Source organism: Pezoporus occidentalis, unplaced genomic scaffold (genome assembly GCF_034315485.1).
Source record: "Pezoporus occidentalis ecotype Australia unplaced genomic scaffold, CSIRO_AGI_Poc_V1 ctg246, whole genome shotgun sequence".
In the NCBI taxonomy this organism is placed as follows: domain Eukaryota; kingdom Metazoa; phylum Chordata; class Aves; order Psittaciformes; family Psittacidae; genus Pezoporus; species Pezoporus occidentalis.
This window is the reverse complement of record NW_026914350.1, coordinates 82161-96173: the sequence shown is the minus strand read 5'-3', so window position 1 is coordinate 96173 and position 14013 is coordinate 82161. Positions and strand designations below refer to the sequence as shown.

At 37.3% G+C, this 14013-nt stretch overlaps 1 protein-coding gene across 1 annotated transcript in view; it reads right to left on the bottom strand.

The window, feature by feature from the left end:
• Positions 1–2274: 2274 nt before the first annotated feature.
• The window catches only part of HIBADH (3-hydroxyisobutyrate dehydrogenase), an 84649-nt gene continuing 72910 nt past the window's right edge, over positions 2275–14013 (bottom strand). The window contains exons 7-8 of the mRNA XM_062622731.1: positions 7828–7984; positions 2275–3283 (exon numbers count right to left, since the gene is read on the bottom strand). Of these exons, the coding sequence (XP_062478715.1) occupies positions 3125–3283; positions 7828–7984 (316 nt within the window). The 3' untranslated portion in view covers positions 2275–3124. The remainder of the gene's footprint in view (positions 3284–7827; positions 7985–14013) is intronic.

Genomic DNA, 14013 nt, shown 5'->3' with positions numbered 1-14013 from the left:
ACATCTTGGCCACATCTGCACTGGAATCACATGGGCATTCAACACACACTGTGAAATCTTGGCTGTATTGCACCGCATGGCAAAATTCCCACTGATTAAAGCAGAGCCAGAATACCACATATAATACTTGGTCAGAATACCTCTTCTTCCTCCTGAGGCTTGTAAGAGCCATAAATAAAGTTAAAGCAATATAGTACTCACCAGTTTTAATAGAAGGCCTCCTCTGTTAAACGACCACCAAAAATAGTCGCTCAAGACGGGTTATACTGATTCATAAATGAGAGAAGGCTGCTTAGGATGTATTTTTTTTAAACCATCACTACTTTTATTGGTTGTCAATGTTTTCCTGTTAGTTAATAAATGCATTTGATATAGATGAGTTTCTAAACTAAGCATGATGGGAGGGCTAGTTTAACATTCAAACTAATTTAAAAAGAAGTTACCTCAAGTTTCCCTTTGGGACATATACAAAATATGCAGTTAATTTGTTGCACCTAATTTGTGTGTATGTACTGGGAGGTAATTAGTGTAGAAATTCAACCAATTTTACAATCTTTCTGTTCAACTCAACAAATTACAGTTTTCGACACCTGTTTCTGGCAGTGACAATAAGTTTATTACTTGCTTAATTTCCACAGACCAGAATTATAACCCAAGCAAAAGATACATTATATTTATATGCACATGCAGTATAGCATTGCTAGCATGAATACCACCACCATTATAGGTATCCAGTCATACAACATTCCCCTGCAGAATTAGGAAAAGAAATGTGTATTCTAATATAAATTGTATGACTGGCCTCAGGTACTGGACATCATTAAAAGTTTCAAGGCACTTTCCATAATAAGACCTAGTTAAAAAGTTGTTTCTAACTTTGCCAAACTAACTGCTTGTTCTAAAACTTTACATGCTGGCTGTCTGCCCTCAAGCTGGGGGTTTGGATTTTTGTTGTTGTTTTGTTTTTAATTTCAGCCAAAATCCTCCTCCAAGAAGGAGACCACAAAACATTCTGCTGGTTTGCCAAAATAGCATTCTGGCAGCCCTTCCTCCAACTTGAGCACCCTATGCTTTGGAGTAGGAACTGAAAATTTGATCAGAGGTTGTGGGGGAAGAGAAATGAATCCCAGGAAGCCTAAGCTACAAGCCTTTGTGAGAAACATAAAAGTAACAATGAAGTTTCCACATTTGTAACAGAGACTTTATGATTTCAGAAGCTAAAAGCTTCTAGAGACTTCATAAAGTCTCACTGAGTGTATTTCTTCCCTCATAGATCCCAACATTTATGTGTGCATATAATGCATAAAGAAAACAAATGATTATGGTTCCTGGACGCCCAGGGCTACTGGTAATCCCAGTGCTACCAGCAAACACATAGCAAACACTGCTACAGGCTGGGGTAAAGGAAGCATCTCTCAGCAGTCCTGCTGATGCCAGCCAGATCCCCAAGTCAAATACAGAAGAGACAAACTTAACCAGGATTCTCCTACAATTCCTTACCTCATACATTATCACAAGACTTCTAAATGAACAAGGATCCTACTGGCGAAAACATCTTTTATTACCCACCCCCAAATTCATTATGAGACTAGATCCATCCTCTGTATTAAGTGAGGCAGGAGTCAGTAGTTTTATCAAAAGAGAGACAAACAATTTGTAAAAGTAAGATTGCTCACAGTAGTCCTACACTCATACATAACATTCATGAGCCCCATATCCCTGAATAACCTAGAATATCAAACAGTTTTCAAAGAAAACTAAAAGGAGAACAGATCAATCAGTACTGTTTAATGACTTCTGTATAATGTTACTAAGGTGTTAAACGATAATGTCAAAATTTTCAGAAGATTATTCACAGACTTGAGCTAATTCGAGCACACAATTGTTACCCAAATGTGCATATATAAAAGGATTTGTCATACAACCAAAACAGGAATGTAAATGCATAATTGACCATTAAGCCTAGAGTCTGCAAGTAAGTTTGAATGTAAGTAGTTCTAGTGAAATCAACGTAAGTATTGCTATTCATAAAGCCAAGTGTGTACCTGTACTGTTGCAAGACCAAAGGGATGGTGAATGGTTAAAGTAACACATATGCAAATATATTACCATCTTCATTTCACAGCAAGAGCTCTTGAAAAGCTTGATTTTGCAAGATAATCTGTAGAAAACCAAGCAAATTAAAAATTGAGGTAACTTAGTACAAGGTTTTGGTTAACTGTGGGAGTATAGGAGCGCATCAAAACAAAAAGCAAATAATCATACAGCAACCACTTACCAGTACAGATTTTTATTTCTTTTCAAAATAATGGGGTTTGTTTAGATTTAAAATACTCCAATAATTACCTAAAACAAAAGTACACTTTGTTAGAACTTCTGATAAGTGCTGTTCTAGAGTTCTGAAAATGTGTGACAGAAAACAAGAAAATATAAAATTGGGTTAGCAAAATACAGTAACGGAGCTTTACACGAGGGACACATATTCTATTTTAGCTAAGTCTGACAGGTAAACATGCTGTAACAGCTCTCCACTTAGAAATGTGTGCCTATAAACTTAATCTGCAACCTGAATCCCAGGAAAAATTCACTACTGATCAATTCAAGGCTTAGTAGGTCCAAGGGAAAAAAAAACCCGACAAACCATCTTGAGCTGTGTTTCTTCATTAAACAAATATTCCCTTTTTCCATAAAGTATTAATTTTTAATTTTAATAGATCACTTTATGTCATAAAATCATTATACAACATTCTTTTACTATTCAAGATTCACCTAAGTTTGTAGCCATAATGTAAGTTATTTTTTATGCAGTATTTAAGTGTTTAATAAAAAAAGTATTTATTTATTGCATCTAGTGAAAAAAAGAACAAACTTTGATGCTTCTTACAAAACAAAAAGAAAAAAAGAAATCACTGCCTGGCTAATTGCCAAACATTCCCGTCCTCTGGCTTGCTTTTTCAAGAATCATGAAAAAACCCTGGAGTTCGTTGTGATCTAGACAACCAAAGATGATTAGTCTGTATAGGATCAGGACGCACAGTATCTGATTAAACCCACATACTTCTCAAATGAGCCATAAGGATAAAAAAAATGTGGTTTGTTATCATGTCCATTTCCAAAGGACAGCTCACAAGGTTTCCTCTTCACGTAAAAACTGGAACACAGCTGAGAAGTCTTTCAGGGCATAGCCTTTTGCACACATCATCCTGTAGATCTGATGTGCCTGGGATCCCAAAGGAACTGGTGTCATTGTGTTGGTGGCAGAAATCTGGGCCAAGCCAAGATCCTGTGGGAAGGCAGTAGAGTGAGGAAGGCAGCAGACAGAAAAAATAGAGGGAAAGAAAAAAAGTCATGGGAGGAACAAGGATGTAAATAGCCAGTACATATTATAGGTTATTTGGTTTCTGTTGTGAAGAGAGCTCTAATGACAACAAAGGCAACACTCCAGCCTTAAAATTCCAGTTCTGGAAGAAGGGAGTTTTGTTTAGTTTTTAATTTTCAAAACAGTAACTAAATGTTACTCAACAGAAAAAAACCAAACTTTGCAAGGCAGGTGATCTCCTTCAGGACAGGAGGGATTTTACGGGTCTAGATCACTACATAGGCTGGTAGCAAGACTCAGACTTGTTTTCCTCACTTTGTTATGTCATCTCCAAAAACTAAGTTTCCCCGGGTATTCACTTAAGCATTTCACATAGGTTCTAATGTCCTAATTTTCTTGTTCAGGCAAGAGAACATCTTCCTTTCTAAAAAAAAGTTAATAATCAAGCTGAAGGATTTAAATAATAACAAACTTGAAGCCACTTAGCATACATACATTTACTGTAATGTGACTAGTTAATACCAAATGAGATGCATAGGCCACTTTGTGAATATGAATGGTTTGCAGCCTAACTGGAAGGATGTATTAAAGAATTCCTTAGGGGACTGTCCTGGGTCTGCTACAACATTAAGATTTCTTTAATGACTGAAGATAAAGGGATATAGAGAATAATTCCACTGCATTTTTAAATATTAAATGTGGGGCAAAAGAAGAAGGGGACTTTGCAAAGAGGATGAATTTTAAACCTTTCCTCCAGGAGTCACACAGTATCACAGTATGCTAGAGTCCTTCATCAACTACACCTATAATCTGAAATAAATAGGATAGAACTCAAAGGTGAGTAGCAGGAACTATGACAAACCACAGTTAGCTAGAAACAGTCAGCTTCACGCATGCTGTACAGAAATGACAAGCCAGGCTGGAGGATGTCTTGAAGTCTAACCTGAATCAGACATGAAAGCAATCAAAGAAGGAAAAGCTAATAAGGTCTTAGATATATAAACAGATCTCTTGTTTATGAAAGAAATGCCGGCACACAGTGTCTTGCTAAGAAAATCAGCTTGTGGCCCACATTTTAAAAAAGTTGCTGAAGAACCTCTCAAGTGTTACTAGGAAATGCCTGGATTTTCTGTCCATCCAGGACTATGGTGGTTTATAAAATTTGATGTGTTTTAATTTTTATTTTCTTTTAATAACAAATCTTTGATACAGAAGAACTGAGTGACTGTAGTACTGCTGAATGCACTTTTGGCTTCTCAAGAGATGACTTACAAGACAGGTCTTTACTTTCTGTGTGTCTGGATTTGAATTAGCACAAGGAAATTCAAGATCTTACTCTACTCTCTAAATGTCACTTTGATCTGTAAATCGGCTCTATAAAGGTCATTCTGATACCAATCAGAATTACAGTTACTCTTCCTATTACCCTCAAATGACTTCAAGATCTAGGAAAATGGGAAAAACATACGTATCAGATGTCACAGGGTCCAAAATATTCTTCATCTGCACCAGGGCAGATCATTCCTTCTTGTCTAGCAATTCTGTTGAAAGACTGATGACCTGACAAATCCAGGAACAGTTACTTTAACATCACTTACAATAAGATATGCCATGACATATTCCTAGCCTCTTCTAATCCCTTTATGTGAAACCTATTACCATATCATCCATTTATTCAAAAAAGCTTAAATCGTGTCATGGAATAGTAGAATGGCAAAATAGCCAACTTCAAACTAGTGAAGGTGCTTGTTTTTGGTAGGGATGATTGTGATACATTTCTTCCTTAAGGGACATTCATAGAAGCAATCCCTGAAAATTCTGAATAAATAGACTACTAGCACAAATATAAATTTATAGATCAGGTCTGTTCACTTTAATAATGAAACTCTCTCTCCAAGACGGGTGAAACATCAGCTAAGGTATCAATAATGAAATTGACAAGTACTGCTAATCCCAAAGTGCAGGAAGGTTGGTTTGTTTTTTTAAATTCCATTCTACAAATTAGAGCTTTGAAGAAAAAAAAAAATAACCAAACAAAACGTAAGTAAAGCTTATCTTTAGTTTTCAGGCTGTGAGGTGTTTTGCACTTTTGTCTTGAGTTTGGAAGTTCTTTGAGTGAAATAGTACAAAACAGCTCTGAAATAAATTTGCCTTTTGCTGACCTTTATGGAAAAGTAAAAATCAGATAATTGTTTATGGCTTCTGTCATACTCTCTGGAACTGACATCTTCCAGATGCCTCACTGTACCGACTATTCTAAGCGCTTTTTCTCAGCTTGGAATAGGGAACCAAATTCTCTTTCAGAATCTGCTTCCAATGCTTACTTTGGAAATACCTGGTTCCTTACCTTTATTGACATAAATGAAACTGCCATTGGGAATACAGCTGAAAGGCTGTCCTGACACGACTCAAGAATAGTATGACATAAATCTACCTCTTTTCAGGATTCAAAGATGACATTTAATTAGCAACTGTGCTGTGAATGGATGATGGAACTTCTGGCCTTCAACGCCTTGGACACAAAGATGGACAGGTGAAGTAAACTAGATTTTTTTTTTAAACCTTTTTAAAAGGTTTCACATTGTTGACCAAATTCTATGTTTCAGTATGAGATTTCAAGACTGAAGAGCTTTTCTGAGGTGTCTCACAAACGTTTCTGTCCCAAACACTTAAGCATCCTCTGGCTTTGCTTGACACACCCATTGCTGACAAAATATTTTTAAGAAAACCTTTGACTTTTACCATATTTGATATGTGAGCAGTAACTTGAAGTTTAGTAACTGTGTTTAGTGACTGTTACTGAGTCACTTGTATATTTTCATTGTGAAGTATTTTCTTCTCAACCTCAGGGTTGTGCCTACCTCTTTCTCCTTTGACTATAGCTTTTCTCTTTTCTTAAGTGGCAAAAGCATGCTCTGTATTTCCGAGAAAAAAATTCTCCAACTCAATTCACAATCTACGTGATATGTCATTTACCAGAATGAAATGGACATAGCAGAAGTCTTTCCACAAATTAAGGAGCAGTGTCATAGGAGAGGTCACCACTGCATCAAATAATATCCTGAACATGATCAGCTGTCTCATTCAAGTAGTCTTACATCCATATAGTTTAACATAGCATTGTTCAAGAGCGTGTAGTGACAGGACAAGTGGGAATGCCTTTAGGCTGATGGAGGGTAGATTTACATTAGATATTATGAAGAAATTCTTCACTATGAAGGTGGTGAGACACTGTCACAGGTTGCCCAGAGAAGCTGTAGCTGCCCCATCTGTTCAAGGACCAGGCTGGATGGAGCTTCGAGCAACGTGTTCTAGTGGAAGATGTCCCTGCCCATGGCAGGGGGGTTGGAACTAGATGATCTTTAAGGTCACTTCCAACCCAAATCATCCTATGATTCTATGTATGAACACAAATGCTTCCCTCAGGACGGTATCCCCATTATACTAATATTCAGTGTGAAAAGATTTACTGCACTTGCATGCTTAGATGAGAGCTCTCTTCCAGGGCTGATTTCATAATTTACCTTAGGCAACCACTGCACTGAAAGAAAAGTAGTTCAACAGTCAGAGTTCTATAGCTCCTTCCTCCAGCTGTGTGTCTTCATCAGTGGGATGCAGGCCCTGACCTCCTTGCCTACTTTCCTTTGGCCTATAAGAGCTTTGCTTTCCTGACCACAGAGTGACTCAGAAGAGAGCTTTTCCTAGAACAGCCAAGAGCATAGCAGTAAGTACATTCTCTTGGGGTAGGATAACTGCAGGTTACAACTTCCTCATACTGAGAAGGATTTGTTTCCCACTTACTTCCTCATACTGAGAAGGACCAGATGTCTCACTTTGTGGACAAGTAATTTTGATTACTAGGTTATTATTCATAAGAAGAAGCACTACTTCTGCCACCAACAAAGGCAATTCAGTAGAGCTCACAGCGTGGTGATACCTGCAGAAAAATCAGTCTGCTGGGTGTGCGTTGAAACCTCTTTCTGCATTACAAATGGCCTTAGGCAGAAAGACAAGCATATAGGCAGTTGCCTTAGCAAGAAAAAGGGATGCTAGTCCAGTAGCACAGTTTAAGGTATATAGAAGAGATTAAGCCCAAAATCTTAGTGTTTATGCCACTATTCACACCTACTTAGGTCACCTGGATTTCCCTGAACTGTTCTCTTGAGCTCAGGCTCCTAAATTGTAGGGCAGTCATGTAAAAGGTACCTAAATGGCTTGCTGAATGCTTGCCATACACATGCGTCCATCAGGACTCCTGGATTAAGGCAGAACTCAAAAAGACAGTGCATATAATCTCACTGAGTGTCTCAGCAGTAACAGTGGACAGAAAGGGTCTAGACCGTAAGGAAAAGCCCCCTACATTAATTCAGAGCCACCCTAAGAGGTTGTTTTCCCCTCTGTTCATATACACATATTTCCTTGTAATCATAAATTTTCAATGAGAAGAACATTTGCTAGAAGCCCAGAGAGAAGCAACTGCACATACTTTACATGCAACTGTTACGTACCTTAGCCATGAGTGTCGTTCCAAAGCCACCTTGATAATTATTAGCAGATGGTACTCCTTCCATCACTCCAGGAACAGGGTTGTATGTGTCGCTTGACCAGCAACGACCTGAGCTCATATTTAGGATTTTGGCCAGTAGCTTTGGGTCAAGGCCTAATCTGTCAAAGGTCAAGGGAGAAAAGTGTTAATGTCAAAATGCACAAGACATGGGTGACTTGTTTTATATCTTAGGACCCTACAATCATTTCTCTCCCTTTATTATAAGTCATGAAAAATGACAGAGTATTGATATTGGGGGTAGGGATGCTGCATCTTGAATTAAAGAGCATCAATTCACCATTTAAGCAGTAGGTTTTCACACCTTTTTTCCTTTTGTACTAAGCATATCCCCTTCACCTAGCAATTCTGAAAGTGCAAGAAAAATAAAGGTCCTCAGTGAACATTAGTTCCCTTGTATTTCAATTACTAAAAGGCATTTTCTGTTCTGCTACTTATTAGGTCACCTAGCTGTTCCTCCTATCAAAATTATATTCTCTAAAGCTGAACAAAGGAAAAAAAGCACAAGCAAATGTGGCAGCATGAAAGTACCTGTGTGATGTGTTTATAAGTGAACACTAGTGCATTTTTGATATAAGATAATGCAAATGATCCTGCTTTAATGTGAACAGAAATGCTACACTTCTTAAAAAATATTACTGCTGTATACATCTGTACATTCTTTGATTTGTTATTAAATCATCATATACTCATGCAAATCTGGCTCTGTGACGTATGTTATCTATTCGCAAACATGCATTATAGTTCTGGGTCAACTGTTGATAAGGTTACTGATCCCGATAAAACAAAGCTTGTCTAAGTAGAAACATCATTTGCTCTATCATGGAGCCGATGGCATAAACTGCTGCTCAGTGTAGACCCTGAAAGTTCTTCAGTATTACAGGAAATTAACCCTCTTATGAATTCATATTTATGCTATTATGAAGTTGCAAGTGTAGTTTTACACCAACTGCATTTATACCAGTGACAAGCAGCAGCAGTTTATCTGGCCCTGTAGAAATATTCAGTTACACTCCTGACAAAAAAGCAAGCAAGGGAATTATCTCCAGTAACACTCCAAGATGAGGAAAGAACATTCTAAAAGGGATCTATCACAACCTTCTAGAAAGATTTTTTATAGAAGTCAACACTTTTTACATTAGCTCTAAAACCACAGACTTTTTGCAGATCTCCTTAGCCATGGCAATCCTAGCACCATTTCCAGGTGCTGTAGGACCCAAGGCTTTGGGTGCTCGCTATCAATGGAACAGTTGCTAAAATTGATGTCTATTTATTCCAATAGGTATTTCAGATTTGAAAAATACACTTACGACAGTGGGCCCTGCAGCATGACTACTGTTCCTGTGACGGCAAGTGTCTCCCACAATTCCGCCCTTCTAATACAAAGCATTAGGATCACTTTCTGTACCGCCAAAGTAGCTTTTTAGCATTACTGCTGTGCACTTTTATTTATGAATTGCTGCAGCAGCCCCTGGTATTCAATGGGAAGTCCCCTGCTGGCCTGAATGGGATCAAGCTTTATTCTCCTCCCCACTTTTTTCCAACCATCTGACTCAACTGAATGCTTTCGATGGCCATTTATTTACCAAAAAAAAAATCCCCAAACCCCAAATATTCCAGCACCAATATATTTTCACAGTATTTGAATTGTACTTTCATCTTACACAGTGCATCAAAATCTTTATCAAGAGCCAGTCTGAATAACAGCTTTAATTGTCATTCAAAAAACCCACACTGGGAGCAGGAAATACCTGAGCTTTCAAATATACAGAGGCTGCTTTTTTTTTTCCCCCAAACAAATCTCTTGGCTTGTTTGTTTCCTTATCATTGTTACACCCAGGTCAGTGTTTTTAACAATGCAGTGCCTGCCTGTGCCTTATCTAGCTGCATGCAGAGGCCCATAATTACAGCTGAGAGTATGCTGCAAGACAGAGAGCTTGCTATTTCAAAACACATATAACCTTCCTGAAGAATGCTCTTCTCACAGTGTGAAAGTATACTTTAAAAGATATGTGTGTATTATACAGATATGTGAAATATTGTCTGCACTACATCTGGCATATTTTTGCTCTTGAAAAAGAAAAAGGAATATGGTGTCAGTTTAAAATCCCTGCCTCTTCAAAATTCATTGCTCTTAAACACCACACAGATTCTCTTCAAGAGACCTGAATATATATTTTTTTCCTCCTTTGAGCAAGTGTATCATTAATAACAGCAAGTTAGATGTGCTTTGCCTTTCATCTTTCTGAGGATTCATCCACTGGTGCATATATAACTGACTGTTAAAATTAGACATATATTAAAATCAGTTACTGAAGAAGTCCTCTGTCTTCCCCTGTGCCCAAAGCTTGTAATGGTCTGAAACCAGCTAGAATATACAGTAATTGTCATTCAAGGAGAGTCTATCCTAGAAAGACATGCTTCAGTGGAGAAGACTGAGTTTCCATTTGAAATCAACAAATTAATCCAAGACAGGTATCTGAAAGGGCAAGTTTAATAGGAAGCAGCTACTGGGCTCTCAACCATGATAAAATGTTATTGCTGTTTCCCTGTAAATTGGCTGGGAACATACGATACTCTCTGCATAAGAGCTCCATTTCTGTTCAAGAGATATACTGCTCAAGCTATCAAAATGATGACAGTCTGCCAGTCCCCATAACAACTTGCCATTGGATGTGGCAAGAGCTTGTGCATGCGCGTGTGAATTTACAATTACCAAAATGTTCTTCTCCCTTATAAGCAGAGAAGAAACCCATGTATAATTGTACTTATAACAGAGCAAAACCAATTGCTTCCTTCAAATCAACGCTTCTTCAATAACACTCCTAATGAACTGAAGAGCAGAAACTCAGCAACAAATACATGCACACTCCCAAAAAGGTTAAAATAGGATCTCTGCGAGCCACTTCTCAAAACTCAAGTTTTGCTGAGCTTTGATAAAACCATGTACTGTAATTTTCATACACTCCTCCAATATTTCAGTCTGAAACAGACAGAAAAATTAAATGGCATCTCACAAAAAAGATACATCCTTGTCTCATTTTAAGGTGTAACAACTGAAGTAGCTGAACTGTTGAGAGTTTCCTGTCTCAAGGTGCTTTGGACAAATACCATATGAAATTGCAAATACTCAAGCAGACCCTTAGGACCCTTCTACCACAGCTAAAAATGACTTTGCCATTGGCAATTTAAACAAGGTAAGTGCTTTCAAGTGTCATTACTAACTTTCACAACATTTAGCTATAGCTCCATGCCGAAGACAGCAGAGAGCTGCAGTGTTCTCTTTTTTCAAGGCACTCTAAATTTGCAGTGGGGATGTGCCCAGGGCTAATCATCCCTCAGCCTGCAGCATATGCTCCTCTCTGTGCTGTTGACTCCCATTTCTGCTCATGTCTTCCGCTGCAATCCATGGGTGCTCACAGAAACCAGATCTAGAGACTGAAGCACATTTAGACTTAGCATCAGAGGACAAGGTTCTTTTACCATTGTTTCACTTTATGTATCTTAAAAAGGAAGCAGGCACAAATCCATACACAGTAAAATTGCTTAGGAAAGAGCTGTAGTTGCAACTTTTAGCATAAATCTGGGTGCCTCTGCAGGCCCCCCTCACAGAGAAGCCTTTCTCTACTGCTGGAAACACAAAAGTGATTTTGCAGTGAGGTTATTACCATAGAGCCCTTATTCCTCTCCTGGTCCCTTATATCCCAACCGTATTAAACAGTCTTGCCCTGCCTTGTGTTGCCATATAAGCCCTTCCCTGTGCCTGTGCAGGCAGTTTCTGAAGGGATGGCAAACTCCTTGGCAGGCAGTAACTTCCACCTGACCTAAACACAAACCAGGTATTAACAATATTTAATTTCTGATCTTTATTTTGCTAGTATTCCACATTATATCACTGGAACTCAGGGCTCAGTAAAAGAAAGTTACTGACACTGAGATGATCAGCAAAAAGAAAAATAGTCTCTGGCTGTGGACAGTATTCACCTAATGTTTTTATTTCCTATTTGTGAAGTTTACATGTACTCTGTGTATTGGTTTGACATGGTCAGTAAGGCATTTTGCAATACCCACATTATCTGTAAAACTGTATAGCAAAATCTACTCAAGATTCTTCTACAGACAAGTCGCACTTTCATGCTAGAACAGAAAGAAAATACAAATGACAATGTGAATTCATTTCCAGAACACCTGCCACACATTCTAACTTTCAGTGGCACCATTTGTAAAGCATCAGGAAATTAATGGAAAAAACCCAAACTATAACAAAACAAGAATTTCAGTGGTCAGAACTCAGGATAGATTTTTATTTTTTAATGTTAGTTTGAAATTTAAACAAAATCACTTCCAATGAAACCACACATCTTCATTTGTTAATGAAGATGATTTGTACATAAAGGTGATGTTAAAGCAGAAAACTGAGTGAAATATAAATTCAGAAGCTACACAGAAATATTGCCTATTTTTCTGGGAGTTCACTGTGGAATTTTTGTTCATTAATGTCTGTTTTCCTTCCTCCCCACCACATTCTATTTACTACTTATGTTGAAGTTTGGAAAAATCCTGTAACTTCAAATATGAAATAAATAAACCAATAGCAGATGTAACTTAAAAATCTGAAATGAATAAACCAGTAACTCTCTGCTTCAGAACATGAAAATTTAGACTACATGGTTTAGGAAAACATTAGAGAAAAGGTGGCTTATTAATAGAATTAATACTACCCTGTTTTGAGGACATTGTGGTAGTATCAGCTCAGAGTATATATTGGTTTCTGGAAGCTGCTGTAATATGACTTTCTAGCTACAGCTAGTTCAGTCAGCAATTTTTTGAATAATTAATTATCCAAAGTCCCTAAACCTCAAGATTTAAATGATGCTGCAGATATACACAGTGCATGGCATGACAATATTTTATACTCTATCTAAAGTTGAGAACATGTCTAAGCTCCCTAATTCCTATTATGAATTTTTTAGAATCCCAGTGTCCTTTATTAGGTCAGAGTCAGAGTTTCTTCACCAGATATACATCAGTCTAATAAATCAGGTTCAGCTTCCTACTCTCTCCAGATGAGGCAGCCATACTATCCTTCTAGTTTTAGACTTAAAAAAAAAAATCTAATAAATGTATTAATACAGCAAAACTAAGAATTAGAATTGCAACTGTGAATTTGTACATAAGAAATTTGTACACACCAGAAGCAAAAAGCTCTTATTTTAGTTACAAGCAGAAACCATCTTCTCCAGGATTTAAATCACAGCACATTAAAATCAATGCAAGGGCTCTAAATTACTTCGTAAGACTTTAAATTACTGCATCTGTCTTAAATCTCATGCAGCTTTCAGACAAACAAGACTCTGCTCTTTGTATAATTTGGGTTTCAATTAGGAGGTTTCTTCTAAATAAATACAGTTCCTCCTTGATTACCATGATTATAGGGTAGGAAGGCTTGCATAGTCACCTTCACATTGGGTTTCTGTTTAGAAATGCTAAATATAAATTCAGTCAAAATTTAAACTGCAAAAGGACAAAATTAAAAATGAAAATTCTAAACCCCTCAAGCTATAGTGCCTGCAGACATCAACTCATTCTGCACAGGGCTTACATGGCCAGAATATGTGTCTTCCAAATCTCTTGATTTTATTTTATCTCAAATTGTAACTCTAGTAATTCCTACAAATGTAGATAAAAATATAACGAAAAATCAGTTGCACATGCTATATTAAGTGAACAATGACTTAAACCAGAACCTGATGAAAGCTTTACACTACATTGGACTACAACAGTTGTAAACAATGCTACTGTTTTTATTATAGCTTGATGCAGACATGCTTCAGTATCTTACAGACTCTCAATTTTAAAATGTAAATGGTACAGGATATTGATAAACCAATTAGCACTGATGCAAAGCAAATTCCTCTTTTATCTCAATTACAACATGACAACTTAATAGGTCAAGATAGTCTAACATCTGAGACAAGGGCAATTCAATAAAACAACTGCATCTTGATATGGTAATTAAGAGGAAATGTGAATCCATTACATTGCCTTGTATATGTGTGCATATGTAGGCCTTCTATTTTATTTATTTAAGCACTTGATGCCCTCTTGCTGGCTTTTATAGTGTATCAAA